Below are 24,163 nucleotides of genomic sequence, written 5' to 3' on the forward strand. Positions count from 1 at the left end.
ATGATTCCACTGGAGGTGTTTCTTGTATCCCCATCTTGTTGAAATGTCTGAGTGACCAAAGTGCACATACTAAGTGATATGGCAACAGAGTTCCTTATCACAGTTTTCTGCTTTTTGCTAGTGTTTTTGTAAACATTTCCTGCATGATTGCTGAAGTGGAACTCTTTATTTCTGCTGAATATAGAAAAGCTTGAATGTTTTATGTCTAAGTTAGATTAGCATTACTGGAGAAGTGAATTTTGGTGTTGGTCCAGTGTTAAGAATTACATGTTTTAGGAATTTGGAAAAGGAAAATAGACTCTCTTGGTCCAGGCCTGAGCCTTTCCTGGATAGTATTATACTGATCTCAGACTTATATTAAGAAATTTTGGAGAACAAAGAGGCTATAGAATATGGTATTACTTAGATGAAGAAAAACAGCTCAACGAACAACACAGTGTAAGGTGAAATCCAAGGAATCCACAGTCTGTTGCCAAATGACAGTAAAACCAGCAGCCCACATTGGTGCCAGTGACCTATGATGACCACAGTGAACCTGAATGTTGGGCACACTCTGGATTTCAGGAGTCCATGAAATTACTTCTTCATATCTTCCATGTACATTGAAGAAAATATATATTGATATATGATCCATGTTTAATGAATGTAAAATGAGATATTTTGGCTAGTATTTGGGAAAATAATTCTTCAAGAATGAGATTACTACATTTGATACAATCCTTGTAACTGCCAGTACTTATTTACCAAGCCAGGGTTTCCTGAGTATGGTCAGTGAGTACTGAATTTTAACCGGATCAGTAGGAAGCAGCCACAGCAAAACTGAAGGTGTGACAAGTTTATTGCTAACAATCTGAATTTTTACATTCTTTTTAAAATGATAAGTGTATAAAATAACAAGAATATTAAAAGTATATTGGTAAGTTCAATGACATGCCAACCTGAAGGGTGCTCAAGACCAGCAGAGGGCACAATGGAGTCAACAATCAACAAGACAGAAATGAGGAATGGAGGGGATTCTACAGACTCTGTGAACTCACTCCTTAAAGTCTATTAGCTGAACAACACATGCTACAATTGATACGTGATGTCTCAAATTTTCAAACCCAGTAAAAATTCATTGTTAAATATTGCACTGATGTTTTCTCATTTATTTAATTAAGACTTATTTATTTTTTGAATATTTACAAGTTTTTTTTAAAAAATTATATTATGAACAAATTCCATGCCCAGCTCCTCTTAGAACATTACCATGTTTCTATCACTAAATTCCACAATCGTTGTTTCTCAATATAGAAAGCAAACAATAGACTAAAAGAAAAAGTGTCACCAGATACTAATATCTAAAACCTTTTAGAAAAGAAAATATTTATTTCTTATACATGAAAAACAATTAGAAATTCTACTAATTTAGGGGTTTTGGGAGTTTCCAGTCACATTATTCTCATCACTACCATCACCTATAAGTCAGTTTTGTAATCAAGAAGACCAAATGTCTCAGGTTGTGATTCTGTTTTTAAATTAAGAGATTAGGCCTTGTTGTTATGTCCACAGGGTCTGCAGAGGTCTCCAGAATATATACTTCCTTAGACAGGGTGAGGATTCGGACTCAGCATTCTGTTGCCTGATACAGGTCTTGTCTACCTCCTTCTTCCCCATCTAGACTAGATATTTATGTAAGAAATAATATCCACGCCTCATGGATATTAAATTATGTGGGTCTATGTTGATCAATACAGGGATGTCCACATCCTACAACAACTTTTGATCAGTGTCTTCTCCAGAGTCACTGAGTACACATTCCTTCACCATGGAATGGATTTGAATTATTTTCTTTCTCATGGCAACAGCTACAGGTAAGTGGTTTCCTTGTTCCAGACTTGAAGAGGGTCCACACACTTAGTTAAAAGTGACTCCACTTGGCTTTTGTCTTCACAGGTTTCCACTCCCAGGTCCATCTGCAGTGATCTGGGGCTGAGCTTGTGAGACCTGAGACCTCAGAAAATTTGTCCTGCAAGACTTCTGGCAATACTTAACTACTATATGCACTGTGTGAATCAGTGACCGGGGCAGAGCTTGAAGTAAATCGGAAGAGTTCATCTTGGAAATGGCAGTATTTTTTATGAACAGAAGTTCTAAGACAAAGTCACACTTATTGTAGGCAAATCCTCCTAAAGTATACATGGAGCTCAGAAGCCTGACATTTGTGGAGTCTATGATCTCTTACTGTGCAAGATACAGTGTTGCAACTACATGGTGAGTCTGTCAAAACACTGGAGGTCTAGGAAGCCCAGATGACCTTGAAGATTAGAGTGGATACAATATCAAAAACCATCATTCTGTGTGTCTATTTTCTGCCATTTCTTCACATTCTTTTATGGTGTTTCTCAACATTTCAAAAAAACATCAGAGAATGAAGATGTGCTGATTCTGGATGACCCATACAATCCACCATACCTTGACAAGATCTTTATCAGTTAATATCTTAGACATGCTTCTGTTTTAGAGAAACAAACAAACAAATAAACAAAAAACCCGAGCAAACTCTGGCATAAAAAAACTTTACCATCATATTTTATTATCAATATATCCTTTAAAGCTAAGAGTTTAGAACTGTATTTGGAATAAATGAGAATATACTATTATATGAATTCCTCTAGTAAAATACAACTAAAAAATATCAGGGCAAACTAAAACCCCTTTCACAATTCATTTTGATATACCTATATACCACATACTTTGTAAGAAGTTTTCCCTATAGTTTTATGGGAAGTATTTTACCTTTCCTCATAAATATAATTATATACATTTATTAATAATTCTAATCCTGAATTGCTTTTAACGGCATTAATCAAATTTCTTATTGTTTTATAGATAAAGATGTATCTACATGTCATTCTGTGGAGTGTTCATATGTGGAATCTCCTACATTGACAACATTTTGGACCCTTGCTCAGAAAACATTGGGCCAGACGTGTAGGATTCAAACTGGGAATGTAAAAGATTAGTTCTATTTATGGTTAGCCTTGGATGCTCATTACCCTATTTCTTGAAATGGGATTGTCTCTATCTCAAGTACTAGATTAACATTGATAGAAATTGAATGAATGTCATTGTGTAGTGCACTAGTCCCACTAACACACATAAATATACAATTGTTTTGTTATCAGAAGCCACAATGTCAACATGGGACTTTTATTGATTTGGCTCTGTCATAACTTTGACATGTCTGAAATAAAATATTTCTTACAATGTATGTTTCTTAAATTTTGTTTTATTTTTTTTATATAGGAGAATTCACATATACATTGGCTATAAATTGGCTGAATTTCCAGAGCAGAAATAACACTACCATTGTTAAAATGCCTACAATCTGTATAATTTGATTAAGACAATAAAAAGAAAAAGAAAAATGTAAGCAACACAGAGGACACTGGGATTCTCTGGTATAAACAGTTTTATTTTATGTATTTATATGTTTATGCAATTATTATCTATTTGTTGTCACAAATAAAAGCCAGTTTACACACCAGTTTACATTGTTGTGTAAACAAGAACCTGCAACTAGAATATCCAATTTCTTTCTCACCTCAGATGGTTTCTCTCACATACATGATCATCCCCAGGTTGAATGTAGATGAGAGTGTCTGTTTTCCTGCCACTGCATTTATTTTACTGCTGAAATTTATTCTCACAATTCATCATTATCCTTCCAGGCATTTTTCAGTAGATCACATGATAGGGAGGAAATTATTCCTGCACAAGAAAAACTGAACAGAAATTTATCTTTTACAGCCTAATGTCTTTCTGGGCAACATAACATGTCAATACCATCAAGAACTCTCCTGTTCAAATATAAATTACAAAGTCAAGACAGGAATTAAAGATAGGTTCTCTTATCTAGGAATTCTGGGTAACCATCAGCAGGAAGACTAAGAGTGGTATAAATGGAGAATTATTGTTAGATTTGAACTTGGTAGACCCATTCAGGATTCCTAATTCTGATTTTGCAGGTGTAAGATATCATTCTCAAGAAGAGCCAAAGCTTCCATCCTTCACTGAATTTTGCCTTGTGCAAACTCTGATACATCACAGTAACAGAAGATTTTTAGGACAGCATATCTGACCTACACAGGATGGCTGACAGAACATAAAAGTTGCTACAAACACTTTAAAACAATCACTAAATGGGAGTGAGATTAATCAATTTAAGATGCTGTTCTGTCAAACTAAAAACAGGAGAAACACATTCAGATATTGTATATTGTGAATTTCAAATGACATAAAGTCCATATGAACAATAGCATTGCTAAATATTTTTGACATAAGGCAGCAAAAAAGTAAAACCTAAATAAACTACGTATGCACATCCTAAGGTGCAGGGTCAGAAAGGCCAGAATTGGTGTTTCCTGACACTAGTCAGAGTTTACTCCTCTCATTTAATTACACACAGGGCCCAGGAGACCATCTCTTATGGCAGTTAGTACCCTCTCCTATAATGACACAAGATCTGTCATGGAGAAGCAAAGTTAGTTCCTAGAATCTATGACACTCTCCTTGGAATGTTAAAATGACAGAAATGATTCATTTCAAGTCTCTCTCAGTCACCATGAAAAAAGTATATCTCAATGTAGAATTGCTCTGTTGTAAAATGAAGGCCTGTCACTCCTGTCTCTTATAGAGCTAATTTTAAAAATCTTCATGCTGAGACTCAATCCCAATCAGTATAGACTGTCATGTCCTGGAGGAGTTAGTACTGGTTAGATGAAAGTTAATCAGAACAGGACACTATACGGAGGGGCTAGAATACTCTTAACCTTTTGGAACTCACAGTTATGTTTCCTTTATTACTATTAAATAGTTTAATAACACTGATCTGTTATACAGGAGTGTTACATCTTACACAGCCAATACAGACTAGCAATAAATATTAATAGACAAGTTCAAATTTTAGAAATTATTTACAGAAAAATCATAGCATATGGAACATACATATCTCTGCTTTTCAATACCGGATATCAAATTCCAGGCATTTTTAAAAATCAGCACTAAGCTGCTCCATTGAAAACCATTTCTTAGCCGGGCGGTGGTGGCGCACGCCTTTAATCCCAGCACTCGGGAGTCAGAGGCAGGCGGATCTCTGTGAGTTCGAGACCAGCCTGGTCTACAAGAGCTAGTTCTAGGACAGGCTCCAAAACCACAGAGAAACCCTGTCTCTAAAAACCAAAAAAAAAAAAAAAAAAAAAAAAAACAAACAAAAAAAAACCATTTCTTCAGTATCATATGTGGATTCAACATTCATAAAAATTTGCTAATCCATCTAAACCAATTCTCACATCCAGCTCTCATTCCATATAAAATTCATGAATTTTTAAATTTTAGTTATCCTTCACAAGTCTCTCCTACTTCTCTGTCTTAATTTTTTGTGTGTCTGTGTGTATTTTTGCCTATGTCTATCATATTGACCTCAGTTATAGCTACTTATGTGTACATACGTAAAGCAGTCTGATTGAGCCATAAAGGTTATTGCCTGCTCTCCCAAATTTCCTGAGTTCAATTCCCAGCAACCACATGGTGTCTCACCAGCATCTTTGATGAGATCTTGTTCTCTCTTGAGGAAGAGTCAGCTGTACTTTTCAACTTAGGCAATGAAACCCAATATGGACAAATTCAACAGAACCGCCATATATGAGCTACACATGCATGTTTCAGCATTGCCAGGGCATACCATCATTTTCCATTTTTCAATGTATCAGGGAGCTTGACCGTGAATAAACCTGATTCTTCCTCTCTCAAAAGCTATTTATTAACTGTAGCTCTTCATTAAGGGGGGAGGAACAGAGAGGTTTCCTCCTATGGATTGGTATCTAGTTTTGGCTTCAATATTTTAAAGATTTCATGGGTGCAGCATTCCTGCTCCATCTGGAAAGTACTTTCTCATAATTACATTCTGGTTCTTTAAATTTTACAATAGTTCTGTGTCCTCTTCAGGACTTTTCCAGACTTTAGTATATGATTTGTATTGAAGATATATCAACTCTAAATGGTCATCACAACATCATTTTTTCTCTGCATGTTTACCTAATATGAATCTCTGCAATAGTTTTCATCTACAAATAAAATCAAAAACTTTATTAATGTGAATGTTAGAACTTTTATCTGACAGTATATGTTCTCAGAACACAGTTAAAAATGTATTTGTGACTTTCAGGCAAAAATTATTAGAGGTCAAAATAGTTTGTGGCTGGGTTTCTGTTTATCCTTTTACTTTGGTACCTTGTAAGGAGAATAACTTTTGCTGGTGTAACCAATCAATCTCCGATTGCATTTCAGAACTACTCTCTGAGATTATACATATTACTGACACAGTTCAACTGGCAAAGAACCAGATAACAGATAGCTCTGGAACCTAGGAGAAAAAGAAATAATACTATCTGATAAAGAAGACAAGGGGAGGAAAAATTATGAAAAAAAACTAGCCAATCTGACCGCAGTTGGAAGAATAAACTTGAGGAGGAAACATATTTGCTAAGCAAGAACAATATTTAATGTAGTCGAATTTCAATTGTATTTCAATAAATAATGCCCGGCTGAAGATCTAAAAATAAGAGAGCCCCACTGGTAAGCCTTATAAACAAGATAATCATTATACACACTATAAATCCCAGTAACCACAATGACATGTACCTTTAATCCCAGTAGCCACACTAGTTGTCATAGAAACCAGGTAGTACATGCTTTAATCAGGTGGTGAATGCTTTTAACCTCATCTCTAGAGAGGCTTATAGAATGCGAGGAAACAAATTTTGATACATATTCTATTCTTAGAGTCATTAAGGCAGGATGACCATTTTGGACTAAGGTCAATGTAAGAGTAAGTGGCTCGTTGTTTTGCTTTTCCAAACTTCAGGTTGATCTCCAATTTTTCTTTCTGAAATTTTATTAACCATGCTTTATTTATTATTATTTTTTTTTTTGGTTTTTCGAGACAGGGTTTCTCTGTTTAATTTATTTTTTCATTTCATTAATTGTGATTCATTCTACCAAGCAGTTCAGAGAAGAAAGACCATGGTGATAATTGCTTAGTCTGTTGGAAGAACACAACGACATGGTGGTGTGGAGAGGAAGGTAACAGGAAAAGAGTGTATTTGGGCATAAGAAGTATCTGAACTCCCTGGTGCTGCAGTTCAGGCAAGTCTCTTAAAGTTCCAAGTAAATCTTTACTGTGACAGAATGTATAACATGCTGTTGTGGAGAAAAATGGCAAGTCATTGAGGAACCCAAGAGCAGAAGGATATGGCATAAAGGCATAGGCCCACTTGGATTTTTAGGAATGTCACAAAAGAGCTGGGAGAATCTTTGTGATGGGGAGCAGCAGTTATATATAGTAGTTGGGAAAGGTCATTCCTGGAACACCTAAATGATTAACATGGGTATATATAATGTATTTTTTAAAAACTGATCAAATACTAATCTCTAATACTGTTTATTTTTATATAGTAGCACTTCTATTTTTGACAATCAATCTTAGGCATTTAGGGCAGAAATACTGCATCAGTGATCAACGGCCTTAGCCTCAGTTTGTTACTTCAATTCAATGCAAACCTTTATTATTCACTAAACATTATACAACTTGTGTCAAATCGTATAGCTTTTCTGATCTTACAAGAGATTATTTAGTAATGTATGAAAACACAAGAAAAGGGTTTGCAATTTTAAAGCCTAATAGTGTAAGACCAAAAACTTATATTTCTAAATAAACCATAAGTTTGTGTTAAGTAAATTTTCTTTTCTAAAAAAATTCTTCCTTATTCTCTATTGTTTTTTATCAAGTTTCATTTAGACAAATCACTATTCAAACTTATGTTTCTCTTGTTCCAATATCTCACTTGTCTTGCCATCGTGGGAAAGAACACAGTTCTTCAGGAATGCAAAGAAAAAGTCTACCAACTGAACTATGTTCACAGTACAATAAGTGATATTTTATGCTATCCAAGGGATACAGACTGGAAGGACTAAGTCTTGTCATATTTTTTTTCAACATTCGTGTGTGATACAGAGTCTTTGTAGCTCAGGAAACAATTTTCGTTCATGAGGACATACTTAAGTATTTGCTTTAAGATAATGAATATCCACAGTTTCTTTGAATGTTTAATAAAAATACTTTGAAGACTCAAATATTCATTACTTTAGAATATCACTTTCACCACAGAGAATATGGATCTCAGCAGTTGCTAGAAATTTCAGGTGAATGTCTAGAAGTGCGTCAAAACTAATAACACAAATGCCATTTTTTTTTTGCTGCTGAAATTAGGGAAACCTTTATACACAAAGAAATTCCTTCAAATATAGATAAATAAGACTGTTACTATTCTAGAAGATTTGTTAGTGCCTTTGATTATCTATGTTTTCTCTAAAGCCTCAGACATACACCTATGAAAGGTCCATGCACTATTCCTTTGATAATACTAATCAGGGAACTTTAATGACACATCAGTAAAGAGACTCATGACTACACATAGCTTTATATGGACAAGAATAGCAATTATTATGCTTTGGAAGCTAGAGCAGTGTGAAGATAGGAAATTTCCTGTGAGTGTTGCTATCTACCTCCTGCAGAGAACCCCCATTTTATTTGCCTGTTTAACCATATAGTCATTTGTCTTTTTGGAAAGAGCGGCTCATAAGCATCACGGTATATGATGGAAGTGCAGTCTGTAGAGTTAAAAAAAAATAATCATAACAGAATTCTTACATTACCCAGAGCTTATCCATGTGGTGTTAATGAAATGGTAGAGGCATCCCATTGACAGAAATCAGAGGAGCTGACCCGAATCTAATGCTGTTCCAAGTTTCACAGCCTGTCAGAATTTTACTTATCTTTCATATTAAAGGAGAAAACTATTATCAGGCAGGTTCTAACACTAACCTCAGTCACTATAATCTTCCTAACTCTTCTTCCTTGCTGTTATGAACCTCATAGGGATCACAGAGCAGTACACAATGCTCCAACAGATAATCCTGAGCACTTTTGATAATTGATCATGCACTCTAAATATAGACAGAGCATCCCAAGCATGGTATATGTTGAAACTCAATAAAAATGGAAAGGTGATTCTTCCCTGATTTGTTGGAACAATTAACAGAGTTCTTTTTTAAGTCTTTTACAAACCAAGAATCAGTTCATTCTATAGACTGACACCAGTTGTGCTGGGAGAAATTTCATAGGTTTATCATTTGATGGAAACACATGAAATGTGCTTAAATATTTGGGTAATATAAAATTTAAACAAATGAATAATAAATACTTTTTAAAGCTTTCATCATATTGTTCTGTTAGAGAATTGCAAATTGGAAAATGCTGTGAGATTTTATTTTATTCCAGTAGGAATGATATTTAATAGAGAAACAAATTACACCAAATCTTGATGATCAGTTGTAGAAAGGAAAATCATATTTAGATGGAGAGAGTGCTAATTGTTGCGGTCTGTATAAAATTTCGTCTGGAAATTTCCCCCAAAACCTGAAAATACATTTGTCATGTGAACTAACTATATCACTTCTGGGCAGACACCTAACGATTCTTTACTGCCAAGATACCAGATCATTTCTGTGAAATGTCACCCTCTGCATAGCAGCTAAGAGCTGGAATCATTCTAGAGTCCCAGCAATGAAGGAATGGACAATAAAGATATGTTTGAACCCATTTCTTGTTCTATCTGTACAGGCACTCAGGTTCATGCTCCTTTTCCTTAAACTTGTTAGTTCTGTAATGGAAGATTCAACAAGCATATGGGATAGTCAATTATATTACATACAAAACACTTGTTTTAGTGTTTCATATTGCAGATGTACTTGATGACCCCTTCTTGTGGACAGTTAGTTTGAGATGTGTTGCATTCATTTATGTTTGGATTATTTCTTCAATTTTGCAAATATGTGCTGCACTTTTTATGTTGCATTTGTTTAAATTTGTAAAGCTGAGTTACATTCCCTAGCTCTATCTCCTGATTGATCTTCTAAAGATCTAAATGGTCAATTTCTAGTTGTTAAAGAGAAGTCAATATGGCTGTTAAAAAAGAGAATAAGCAGACAGAGAAAGTTAGGAAAGAGAGTGAAGAGTGAGAAAAGGAAGAGGGGAGGATACAAATGGGCCAACCACACAGCCACACAGTCAGTCCTGGAGTAGGAAGAAAAGAAAAAGGTATAGAATAAAAAAGGTAAAAAGCCTAGACAAAAAATGTAAAGTGAATCAGAATAATTTATGCTAGAAAATATGAAGTGAAAGAAGCAAAAATAAGGCCAACATTCACAAATAAGAATAAGTCTCTGTATTTATTTGGGATCTGGGTGGCAGAAATCCAAATAGCTACAAAAAGTCAACTACAATACCTCATATTTAAAAAGAAATGTTATGTCCATTTATGTGATACCGACCCCGTCAACTTCCTGTTCTCATTCTCAAGCCTCCAGTGAAGACAAATTATCCAGGGCCAGAACTGAAAGTCTAATTCATAGGAAAGAACTTTAAGCCTTAAGGGATTAGAGTCGAGAGGGTATATGTCCTGTAGGAAATGTAAATAGTATAGATACTAGTGGATGCATTGGGGGAAGGTTGGGAGAGAGGATCAAAGGGGGAAGAAAATGAAAGAGAAGAAGGGAATAAGGGGAAAAAGAGCTAAAAGTAAGATCCGCTTAGGGGATAGTTTAGAAACCTATTACAGTAGAAGTTTCTAAAGAAGAAATGTAAACACAAAGATATGTTACAGCTCCTTTGTTTATAATGGTTTCCTGCCTACATTATATGCTAGTTCAATTGTGGAACAAAACTTGTTTGAGTAACCAACAATATTTGCTTTGCATTAAGGCTTTTCCAAAAAATAGAACCCATACTCTACACTACTTGAGTGACCAATAATCTGAGAATAGATAAGCTAGGAAACTACAGTAAAATAAATATCATTCTTTCAAAATATAACCTTACATTAAAATGACTCTCTATAACATTCTGCTACAAGCAAATTCCAGTGGCTTGCTCAGTCATGAGCAGAGAAGCTTCCTTTTGCAGAGGATGGGAACAAATATAGAGATCTAAAGCCTGACAATATTCTGAGAGTGAGAGACCTTGGGACATTCAGTACTATACAAGATGCCTTCATCAAATCCATGGTGTGAAGAGTTCTCAGTTGCTTCACTCAGAATGAGATTACATTCCACAAACTGGATGGATTAATAATTAGGTATGGTCCCTATACAACAGCAATATGTCAATGGTCAAATTATGTAGGAAAGATGGAAACCTGTAGGAGACTTTTCTTTCCCCAGTCTGCCTGTAAACAAATAACATAAATTGAGTATTAATAAAAGATTTAAATATTCAACCAATATCATTGGATTGTTACTCACTTTTATTTATATTAACACATTTCTCTGATTCTATATGTTGCCACATAGCTCTTGTCTTTATATCTCTTCCATCCTGTACTTCTCCCTCTGCATCTCCTGGTGACTTTTTGGAACTCTGCCTTTCATCCTCTCAGAATTCTCCTAGGCTTACTCGCTGGCACCAACTTTCCTACCCAGGTGTAGACCAGTAAGATTTTTAGTAACCAGTGAGAATAATACATATTTAAACTGTACAAAAATTGTTACGCATGCACAATTTCATCTCATGGGTGAGAAAAGAGAATGACATTAGTAGCAGTGTGGTCATACTAATCAAAAATCAAGAACTCAGGAAATGTAGCATGAACAGAAGGTTGGCACTGAGTTGTGACCTAAAAATACAGGAAAAGAAGAATTTGATGGAGAGGGTAGGCTAGGAAGTGGATGCGGGATCATGCCAAGATGTGTTTACTATGATGAGTGTAGTACCCATGCTCTCTTATTCCAGACTCTATCTGTAGGAAGTCAGAGACACTGTTCACCATATTGTAATAACCAAGAAAGGTGGTATCCACCTCCAGTTTATAAAGTCTAGCTTGACTTCCCTCATGCAAATGTATCTTCTAGCTCTATGTTAAATCCTCTCCTGTACTGTGGGAGCTCACATCTATCGCACAGGAGGCCGACCTCTGAAGAAAAGGAGGTGTATCCTGGAAGATGAAACTGTTTGACCTTCTTTACCTGGTTACAGCCCTTCCTGGTGAGTGTTGCCACTTCATAAATGTGTCCATGTGGGGTTCTGACATGTGATTGACAGAATTTTTTTTTTTTTTTTTTTTGTCTGAAGGAATTCTGTCCCATATTCAGCTTCAAGAGTCAGGACCTGGCCTGGTGAAGCCGTCACAATCACTTTCCCTCACCTGCTCTGTCACCAGTTATTCCATTACCAGTGGTTACGACTGGAGCTGGATCAGACAGTCCCCAGAGAAGAAGTTAGAGTGGATAGGGTACATAGATTATGATGGTAGTACTGATTACAACCCGTCATTTAAGAGCCGCACCTTCATCACAAGAGACACATCCAAGAACCAGTACTTCTTGCAGCTGAACTCTCTGACCACGGAGGACACAGCCACATATTACTGTGCAAGAGACACAGTGTGGGAACTTCAGCATTAGCCCAGACACAAACCTCCCTGTAGAGGACCTCTGGACCAGCAGGGGGAGCTCAGTCCTCACTGATCTCAGGAACTTTAAAACTTCAGGCAGAGATATAAAAATATTTGGCTTTTCTCTGGCTTTTCTTCTAACTGCCCTTAGAGAAAATAGAGGTTGACTTGTCCTGATTTTTGTGGAAATGCTTAGAAATTCTTTACATTTCAGTTGATATTTGTTGAGAACTTCCAGTATATCACGCTTCTTATGGTGAAGTTTATTTCTTGTGTCTATAGAGTCTCAGGGCATTTATCATGAAGAGGTATTAGATTTTGTTAATCTCATTTATTACTCTAGTGATATGATCATGTGGATTTTATCGTTTAGTCTGATTGTGCTGTGGATTACATTCATATCTTTATATATGTAGAAACTTCACTTCATCTCTGGAATGAGGTCTACTTGCTCATGGTAGATGATATTTTTCCTATATTCGTTTATTAAATTTATGTATTTTATTACAAAATTACACACTAGAGTCACCCTTTGTTATCAGAGTCCTAGAGTCTTATTTTTAGGTCTCCATATAATAGCAGACATACATCCCAGTATAGATATGGGGCAGAGACAGATCCAGTCAGTGTAGGAGGGCTCAGGCACAGTGTATATGATTTCTGCCTTGTTGAAATTGCTGGAAGTCCCCTTCAGGCTACACTAAGTCAGCTTTGTCCAGGAATAACATGTGCCCTCTTATGCTTTACATAATAGTCAGATGACCTGAAGAGATTGTTGATCCAGTTTCTTGACAATTATTTACAATTTTCAGTATTGTAGACCTCAAGAATAATAAAGATCACTAGGTATAAATTTGGATTACACTTCACAGATGTGGCACAGGACAATTCAGAGACGAAGTTACATCCATAAATAGACCCTGGGATGACCTCCTATACAAACATTGCCTGCACTGTAGTGCAAGCCTAGATCCCGTACTTAAATGTACACCTCCTATATTTACAGGAAAGTCCCTGGGTCTGTCTCAGTCCAGCTGTGAAATCTAGAAACACTGGCTGGGTGACATGCATAGCTTTTGTTGCACTCCACACACTTTGTGGTGCAATTCTGGGTGTGGGTATTCAGCAAGATTCAGAAGAGATTAATGTGCCATTAGTATAATAGGGTCACCAGGGCCCTATTCACAGCTGCTACAAGGTTTTCAGTGACTGGAAGACTGATAAATCCTGTCCTGAGTTAATGCTCCTTTCCTGATTTATCTCTTTTTTTTCTATCATTTTTATAAGAAATCAAATGAAAGGACAGACTGATGAACAGTTGAAAATATTATGAGTGAAACACAGGAACAGAATAAGGCACACCCATTTCTATAACCCAGATATAGCACTAATTCTCTCTATCTGTGTGTGTGTGTGTGTGTGTGTTTAATTTTAAGGAATGTTGGACATTAAAGTAGAACCATGCATAACTATTCCAATATCTGTCCTCTGTTGTGGTCATTTTTCAAATGATCACAAAAGTCACTGACTGAGCTGTGATAGCTTGCAGATTCCTCATGAGGTTTGGCTGTTTTATCTCATGTGGCAGGTGTCAGTTTTGTTGATCCCCTATGTTTTCTACTGTCATGGCCTGATGAATGTCTGCATTGTTCTTCAGGTTGTACCAAGGAAGAAATTGTTCATGAAAAGGTTTCTGTCAAATGCTTATGATCTCACTGGGGCTTGTATCTAATACTGGGGAAAAATCACTTTTTCCAGTGATTGGACTATTGTCATTAAATACAACAAAATTCCATACAAGAATATCTCTGATTTTTAGAATGAACTGCAGAGACACTGGGACTCACACAGTACAATTCAAACCTGACTATCAGTTGCAGATACTCAAAGGGAGGGGTACATTCACATTTTTATAGCATTGGGAAAATATGATGAGTAATACCAACTTGGGAAGAAAAATATTTATTTCAAATTCTAGCTTTCACATTATTCCACCCCTGAATGAAATCAAGGTAAAAAATCAAGGTCAAAACTAAAGCAGAAGAGCCCTGGACAGGGAACTCTGAAGTTCCTCATCCCCCACCCTATACTCCCTGGGCTCCCTGCAGGGGCTCTACACCCTGAATACTGCCTCTCTCTTCTTGTCCCACCCAGCTTGCATCCAGAACCCTTCTCCCTTCTGCCCCCTTTCCTCTTTGGGCACATAACACCATCCAGCTCAGTCTGTCTGGCGCTGGGGGCAAATCCTCAGGGCAAGTAATCGGGCGAGACTTCCTTTGTTTCACTGGCCTGCCTGCATCAAGCAGGGTGGGCACTTTGTTTGCGAGCTGACCAACCTGCTTGGAGGTCTGATCTCGGCACCAGGAGAGACAGCAGTGGGGTGAGTTTGTGACCGGTGGCGGCAGAAGCAGCCCTGGACAGGGAACTCTGAAGTTCCTCATCCCCCAGCCTATACTCCCTGGGCTTCCTGCAGGGGCTCTACACCCTGAATACTGCCTCTCTCTTCTTGTCCCACCCAGCTTGCATCCAGAACCCTTCTCCCTTCTGCCCCCTTTCTTCTTTGGGCACATAACACCATCCAGCTCAGTCTATCTGGCGCTGGGGACAAATCCTCAGGGCAAGTAGGCAGGAGAGACTTCCTTTGTTTCACTGGCCTGACTGCACCAAGCAAGGTAGGTGCTTTGTTTACGAACTACCCAACCTGCATGGAGATCTGATCTAGGCACCAGGAGAGACATCAGTGGGGTGAGTTTGTGACTGGTGGCGGAAGCAGCCCTGGACAGGAATCTCTGAAGTTCCTCATCCCTCACCCTATACTTCCTGGGCTCCCTGCAGGGGCTCTACACCCTGCATACTGCCTCTCTCTTCTTGTCCTACCCAGCTTGCATCCAGAACCCTTCTCCCTTCTGCCCCCTTTCCTCTTTGGGCACTTAATACCATCCAGCTCAGTCTGTCTGGCACTGGGGGCAAATCCTCAGGGCAAGTAGGCAGGCGAGACTTCCTTTGTTTCACCGGCCTGCCTGCAACAAGCAAGGTAGGGGCTTTGTTTACGAACTACCCAACCTGCAGGGAGATTTGATCTTGGCACCAGGAGAGCCATCAGTGGGAGCGCTAATCTGGGTACCAGGAGAGCCGTCTTTGGGCAAGTAGATCTGATATTGGTACCAGGAGAGACATCACTGGAGCACCAGGAGAGCTATCACTGCAGAGTGCCATCACTGGGAAGGTACATCAGTAGGCAAGGAGACCTGATCCGGTAAAAGAAGATCCATAGGGGAGTATTCGGAGAAAGAGATGGGCAGGCGCCAATGCAAGAATTCACCCAACAATCTGAAAAACTATATGAAACCACCAGAACCCAACGACCTCACAACAGGAGGACATGAACACCTTAATCATGAAGAAGTAGATAAAATTGACTTTATGAAAGTGATTGACGCCCTTAAACAGTATATAAAAATGCCCTTATAGAAATGGATGAGAAGTATAACAGAAAGTTTGAAGAATTGAGCAAATCAGTGAATGATACCCTAGGAAACCAAGGAAAAACAATCAAACAGATAATGGAAACAGTTCAAGACTTAAAAACTGAAATGGAGGCAAAGAAGAAAACACAAACAGAAGGCCAGCTTGACAGGGAAAATCTAGGTAAACGAATAGAGACTACAGAAGCAAGCATAACCAACAGAATACAAGAGATAGAAGAAAGAATCTCAGATTCTGAAGATACCATAGAGAAAATAAACACGCTGATCAAAGAAAACAGCAAGGCCAACAAATTCTCATAACAAAACATTCAGGAAATATGGGACACAATAAAAAGACCAAACCTAAGAATAATAGGAATAGAAGGGTTTGCAATTTTAAAGCTTAATAGTGTAAGACCAAAAACTTACATTTTTATATAAAACCATAAATTTGTGTTAAGTAAATTTCCTTTTGTAAAAAAAAATTTCCTTATTCTCTATTTTTTTTTACCCAGTTTCATTTAGACAAATCACTACGCAAACCTAAGCTTCTCCAGGTCCAATATCTCACTTGTCAAGAACACAGTTATTCAGGCATGCAAAGAAAAACTCTACCAACTGAGGTATGTTCACAGTACAATAAGTGATATTTTATGCTATCCAAGAGGTACAGACTGGAAGAACTAAGTCTTGCAATATTTTTTTTCAACATTCATGTGTGATACAGAGTCTCTGTAGCTCAGGAAACAATTTTCTTTCATGAGGACATACTTAAATCTTTGCTTTCAGATAAGGAATATCCACAGTTTCTTTGAATGTTTAATAAAAAATACTTTGAAGACTCAAATATTCATTGCTTTAGAATATCACTTTCACCACAGAGAATATGGATCTCAGTAGTTCCTAGAAATTTCAGGTGAGTGTCTAGAAGTGTGTCAAAACTAATAACAAAAATACCATTTTTTTTTGCTGCTGACATTAAGGAAATCTCTATACACAAAGAAGTTCCTTCAAACATAGATAAATAAGACTGTTACTGTTCTAGAAGATTTTTTAGTGCCTTTGATTATCTACATTTTCTCTAAAGCCTCAGACATACACCTATAAAAGGTCCATGCAGAATTCTTTTGACAATACTGATCATGGAACTTTAATGACGCATCAGTAAAGAGACTCATATTTATATGGACAAGATTAGCAATTATTATGCTTTGGAAGCTAGAGCAGTGTGAAGATAGGAAATTTCCTGTGAGTGTTGCTATCTACCTCCTGCAGAGAACCCCCATTTTATTTGCCTGTTTAACCATATAGTCATTTGTCTTTTTGGAAAGAGCGGCTCATAAGCATCACGGTATATGATGGAAGTGCAGTCTGTAGAGTTAAAAAAAATAATCATAACAGAATTCTTACATTACCCAGAGCTTATCCATGTGGTGTTAATGAAATGGTAGAGGCATCCCATTGACAGAAATCAGAGGAGCTGACCCGAATCTAATGCTGTTCCAAGTTTCACAGCCTGTCAGAATTTTACTTATCTTTCATATTAAAGGAGAAAACTATTATCAGGCAGGTTCTAACACTAACCTCAGTCACTATAATCTTTCTAACTCTTCTTCCTTGCTGTTATGACCCTCATAGGGATCACAGAGCAGTACACAATGCTCCAACAGATAATCCTGAGCACTTTTGTTAATTGATCATGCACTCTAAATATAGACAGAGCATCCCAAGCATGGTATATGTTGAAACTCAATATAAAAATGGAAAGGTTTTTCTTCCCTGATTTGTTGGAAAAACTAACAGAGTTCTTTTTTAAGTCTTTTACAAACCAAGAATCAGTTCATTCTATAGACTGATAGCAGTGGTGCTGGGAGAAACTTCATAGGTTTATCATTTGATGGAAACACATGAAATGTGCTTAAATATTTGGGTAATATAAAATTTAAACAAATGAATAATAAATACTTTTTAAAGCTTTCATCATATTGTTCTGTTAGAGAATTGCAAATTGGAAAATGCTGTGAGATTTCATTTTATTCCAGTAGGAATGATATTTAATAGAGAAACAAATTACACCAAATCTTGATGATCAGTTGTAGAAAGGAAAATCATATTTAGATGGAGAGAATACTAATTGTTGTGGTCTGTATAAAATTTACTCTAGAAATTCTCCCAAAACCTGAAAATACATTTGTCATGTGCACTAACTATATCACTTCTAGGCAGACACCTAAGGATTCATTACTGCCAAGATACCAGGTCATTTCTGTGAAATGTCACCCTCTTCATAGCAGCTAAGAGCTGGAATCATTCTAGAGGCCCAGCAATGAAGGAATGGACAATAAATATGTGTTGGAACCCATTTCTTTTTCTATCTGTACAGGAACTCAGGTTCATGCTCCTTTTCTTTAAACTTGTTAGTTCTGTAATGGAAGATTCTACAAGCATATAGTATAGTCAATTATATTTCATACAAAACACTTATTTTACTGTTTCATATTGCAGATGTACTTCATGACCCTTTCTTGTGGACAGTTAGTTTGAGATGTGTTGCGTTCATTTATGATTTGGATTATTTCTTCAATTTTGCAAATATGTGCCGCACTTTTTATGTTGCATTTGTTTAAATTTGTAAAGCTGAATTCCATTCCCTCACTAAATCTCCTTATTGTTCTTCTAAAGATCTAAATGGTAAATTTCTAGTTATTAAAGAGAAGTCAATATGGCTGTTAAAAAAGAGAATATGCAGACATAGAAAGTTAGGAAAGAGAGTGAAGAGTGAGAAAAGGAAGAGAGGAGGATACAAATGGGCCAACCACACAGACACACAGTCAGTCCTGGAGTAGGAAGAAAAGAAAAAGGTATAGAATAAAAAAGGTAAAAAGCCTAGACAAAAAATGTAAAGTGAATCAGAATAATTTATGCTAGAAAATATGAAGTGAAAGAAGCAAAAATAAGGCCAACATTCACAAATAAGAATAAGTCTCTGTATTTATTTGGGATCTGGGTGGCAGAAATCCAAATAGTTACAAAAATTCAACTACAATACCTCATATTTAAAAAGAAATGTTATGTCCATTTATGTGATACAGACCCCATCAACTTCCTGTTCTCATTCTCAAGCCTCCAGTGAAGAACGAATTATCCAGGGCCAGAATTGAAAGTCTAATTCATAGGAAAGAACTTTAAGCCTTAAGGGATTGGAGTCGAGAGGGTATATCTCCTTTAGGAAATGTAAATAGTATAGATACTAGTGGATGCATTGGGGGAAGGTTGGGAGAGAGGATCAAAGGGGAAAGAAAACGAAAGAGAAGAAGGGAATAAGAGGAAAAAGAGCTAAAAGTAAGATCCAATTAGGGGATAGTTTAGAAACCTATTATAGTAGAAGTTTCTAAAGAAGAAATGTAAACAGAAAGATATGTTACAGCTTCTTTGATTATAATGGTTTCCTGCCTACATTATAAGCTAGGTCAATGGTGGAACAAAACTTTTTTGAGTAACCAACAATATCTGCTTTGCATTAAGACTTTTCCAAAAAATAGAACCCATACTCTACAATACTTGAGTGACCAATAATCTGAGAAGAGATAATCTAGGAAACTACAGTAAAATAACTATCATTCTTTTAAAAATTAACATTACTTTAAAATGACTCTCTATACCATTCTGCTACAAGCAAATATCAGTGGCTTGCTCAGCCATGAGCAGAGAAGCTGCCTACTGCATAGGATGGGAACAAATACAGAGATCTAAAGCCTGACAATATTCTGAGAGTGAGAGATCTTGGGACATTCAATACTCTACAAGATGCCTTCATCAAATCCATGGTGTGAAGAGTTCTCAGCTGCTTCGCTCAGAATGAGATTACTCTACATTCCACAAACTGGATGGATTAAGAATTAGGTGTAGTCCCTATACAACAGCAATATTTCAATGGTCAAATTATGTAGGAAAGATGGAAACCTGTAGGAGACTTTTCTTTCCCCAGTCTGCCTGTAAACAAATTGCATAAACTGAGAATTAATAAAAATTTTAAAAGTTCATCCATTATCATTGGATTGTTACTCACTTTTATTTATATTAACACATTTCTCTGATTCTATATGTTGCCACATAGCTCTTGTCTTTACCTTTTTTTCATCCTGTACTTCTCCCTCTGCCTCTCCTGGTGACTTTTTGCAACTCTGCCTTTCATCTTCTAAGAATTCTCCTAGGCTTACTCGCTGGCACCAACTTTCCTACCCAGGTGTCGACCAGTCAGATTTTTAGTAACCAGTGAGAATAATGCAAATTTAAACTGTCCAAAAATTGTTACACATCCACAATTCCATCTCATGGGTGAGAAAAGAGAATGACATTAGTAGCAGTGTAGGCATACTAATCAAAAATCAAGAACTAAGGAAATGTAGTGTGACCAGGTTGGCACCGAGATGTGACCTAAAAATACAGGAAAAGAAGAATTTGATGAAGAGGGTAGGCTAGGAAGTGGATGCGGGTTCATGCCAAGATATGTTTACTGTGATGAGTGGAGTACCCATGATCTCTTATTCTAGACTCTATCTGTAGGAAGTCAGAGACACTGTTGACCATATTGTAATAACACAGTAGGGTAGTCTCCATCTCCAGTTTATAAAGTTTAGCCTGACTTCCCTCATGCAAATGTATCTTCTAGCTCTGTGTTAAATCCCCTCCTGTACTGTGGGAGCTCACATCGCTCTCAAGGAGGCTGACCTTTGAAGAAAAGGAGGTGTATCCTAGAAGATGAAACTGTTTGATCTTCTTTACCTGGTGACGGCCCTTCCTGGTGAGTGTTCCCACTTCATACATGTGTCCATGTGGGGTTCTGACAACATGTGACTGACAGATTTTTTTTTTTTTTTTTTGTCTGAAGGAATTCTGTCCCAGATTCAGCTTCAAGAGTCAGGACCTGGCCTGGTGAAGCCGTCACAATCACTGTCCCTCACCTGCTCTGTCACCGGTTACTCCATTACTAGTGGTTACTACTGGAGCTGGATCAGACAGTCCCCAGAGAAGAAGATGGAGTGGATAGGGTACATAGCTTATGATGGGAGTACTAATTACAACCCGTCATTTAAGAGCCGCGTATCCATCACAAGAGACACATCCAAGAACCAGTACTTCTTGCAGCTGAACTCTCTGACCACTGAGGACACAGCCACATATTACTGTGCAAGAGACACAGTGTGGGAACTTCAGCATTAGCCCAGACACAAACCTCCCTGTAGAGGACCTCTGGACCAGCAGGGGGAGCTCAGTCCTAACTGATCTCAGGAACTTTAAAACTGCTGGCAGAGAAAGAAAAACACTTGGTTTTTCTCTGGCTTTTCTTCTAACTGCCTAAGAACAGAGAAAATAGAGGTTGACTTGTTCCTGATTTTTGTGGAAATGCTTAGAAATTCTTTACATTTCAGTTGATATTTGTTGAGAACTTCCAGTATATTGCACTTCTTATGGTGAAGGATATTCCTTGTGTTCATAGAGTCTCGGGGCATTTATCATGAAGAGGTATTAGATTTTGTTAAACTCACTTATCACTGTAGTGATATGACCATGTGGATTTTATCTTTTAACCTGATTGTGTTGTGGATTACATTTGTATCTTTACATATGTAGAAATGTAACTTCATCTCTGGAATGAGGTCTACTTGCTCATGATAGATGATATTTTTCCTTTATTCTTTTATTAAATTTATGCATTTTATTACAAATTTACACACTAGAGATGTCCTTCGTTATCAGAGTCCTAGAGTCTTATTTTTAAGTCTCCTTATTATAGCAGACATACATCCCAGCATAGATATGGGGCAGAGACAGATCCAACCAGTGTAGGAGGTGATGGAAATGCCTATTGTAGGGGTCAGGCACTGTGTAGATGATATCTGCCTTGTTGAAGTTGCTGAAAGTCCCCTTCGGGCTACACTAAGTTCATCTTTATCCAGGAATAACATGTGCCCTCTTATGCTTTACATAATAGTCAAATGACCTGAAGAGAATGTTGATCCAGTTTCTTGACAATTATTTACAATTTTCAATATTGTAGACCTCAAGAATAACAAAGATCACTAGGTCTAAATTTGGATTACACTTCACAGATGTGGCACAGGACAATTCAAGGATGAAGTTACATCCACAAATAGACCCTTGGATGACCTCCTATACAAACATTGCCTGCACTGTAGTGCAAGCCTAGATCCTGTACTTAAATGTACACCTCCTATATTTAGAGGAAAGTCCCTGGGTCTGTCTCAGTCCATCTGTGAAATTTGGAAACACTGGCTGGGTGACATGCATAGCTTTTGTTACACTCCACACACTTTGTGGTGCAATTCTGGGTGTGGGTATTCAGCAAGATTCAGAAGAGATTAATGTGCCATTAGTATAATAGGGTCACCAGGGCCCTATTCACAGCTGCTACAAGATTTTCAGTGACTGGAAGACTGATAAAAGCTCCTTTCCGATTCATCTGTTTTTTTCTATCATTTTTATAAGAAATCAAATGAAAGGACAGACTGATGAACAGTTGAAAAAAATTATGAGTGAAACACAGGAACAGAATAAGTCACACCCATTTCTATATCCCAGATATGGCTCTATTTCTTCCTATCTGTGTGGGTGTGTTTAATTTTAAGGAATGTTGGACATTAAAATACAACCATGCATAACTATCCCAATATCTGTCCTCCGTTGTGGTTATTTTTCAAATGATTACAAAATTCACTGACTGAGCTGTGGTAGCTTGCAGATTCCTCATGAGGTTGGGCTGTTTTACCTCATGTGGCAGGTGTCAGTGTTGACGATCCCCTATGTTTTCTACTGTCCTGATGAATGTCTGCATTTTTCTTCAGGATGGACCAAGGAAGTAACTGTTCATGAAAAGGTTTCTGTCAAATGCTTATGATCTCACTGGGTCTTGTATCTAATACTGGGGAAAAATCAGTTTTTCCAGTGATTGGACTATTGTCATTAAATACAACAAAATTCCATACAAGAATATCTCTGATTTTTAGAATGAACTGCAGAGACACTGGGACTCACCCAGTACAATTCAAACCTGACTATCAGTTGCAGATACTCAAAGGGAGGGGTACATTTACATTTTTATTGCAATGGGAAAATATGATGAGTAATACCAACTTGGGAAGAAAAATATTCATTTCAGATTCTAGCTTTCACATTTTAGTCCACCCCTGAATGAAATCAAGGTAGAAAATCAAGGTCAGAACTAAAGCAGAAGCAATACAGGAGGGTTGCCTACTGTCTTGTTTCCCAAGGCTTGTTTATCCTGATTACTTAGAAACCCCTGAACAATATATGGTAGGAAGTTCTATGTACAATCGGATAGGTTTTGTCAGCTCAATCATTAAAGAATAAGTGGAATCAAAATCTTGCCTATAGTAAGATATTTACAGACGTTTCTCAATTGAACTTCTTTCCTCTTAGATTACTCTCGATTGCGCTGTTAATTTATCAAAACATTAGTCAGAAGATGAGGAATTTTTCAGTGTCAGCATCATCTTTTTCTTTCCGATAGTCTACATAGAAAGCTTGTATAAAACATTATTTGGAAAACATTATATTTGGTTATTTTCCAAGATTGGTCCTTTGGTTGTGATAACCACCATGATCAAAAGCAACTAGGAGAAGAAAAGGTCGTCTTACAGATCATAATCCAACATCTAACAAAACCAATACAGGATTCTAAAGATGATGACTGTGGTGAAGACTAACAGTGAATACTGCTTATTTCCTTAATTAGACTGCTTTATTATATAGTTCCTTTCTAAATACCAAGGAATAGCATCTAGCATGATGGAGTAGATCCATTTACATTAATTACCATTTAAGTAAATGCATACGAGAAAGGCTGTAGGCCAGTCAAATAGAAGGAATTCTTTAATGTAAATTATTTACATCTAGGAGTTTCAGATTGATGGCTAAGTCACCATCATTATATATGTTCATTTAATTCAGTAGTAAATGAAGATCCAGGTTATAACATATTCAGTGTGTCTTGGTATCTTAGACATAAGAAGTGATAGAACATGTATGCACCTTTCACTTACATGGAGGTAGAGAACATGCTGGAAGAGACCATGTTCCTATTCTGAGATATTCATCACTAAG

The 24,163-nt window shown here is 37.0% G+C and overlaps 2 gene segments (V, D, J or C); both read left to right on the forward strand.

Moving 5' to 3' along the window:
- The first annotated feature begins 12,099 nt into the window (after positions 1 to 12,099).
- Positions 12,100 to 12,561, forward strand: LOC130882763 (Ig heavy chain V region 3-6-like). The segment is given in 2 exon segments: positions 12,100 to 12,142; positions 12,230 to 12,561. Coding segments are annotated over 2 exon segments (375 nt in total).
- Positions 12,562 to 20,742: 8,181 nt separating this feature from the next.
- Positions 20,743 to 21,241, forward strand: LOC130882765 (Ig heavy chain V region 3-6-like). The segment is given in 2 exon segments: positions 20,743 to 20,822; positions 20,910 to 21,241. Coding segments are annotated over 2 exon segments (375 nt in total).
- The last annotated feature ends 2,922 nt before the right edge of the window (positions 21,242 to 24,163 follow it).

Source organism: Chionomys nivalis, chromosome 10 (genome assembly GCF_950005125.1).
Source record: "Chionomys nivalis chromosome 10, mChiNiv1.1, whole genome shotgun sequence".
In the NCBI taxonomy this organism is placed as follows: Eukaryota; Metazoa; Chordata; class Mammalia; order Rodentia; family Cricetidae; genus Chionomys; species Chionomys nivalis.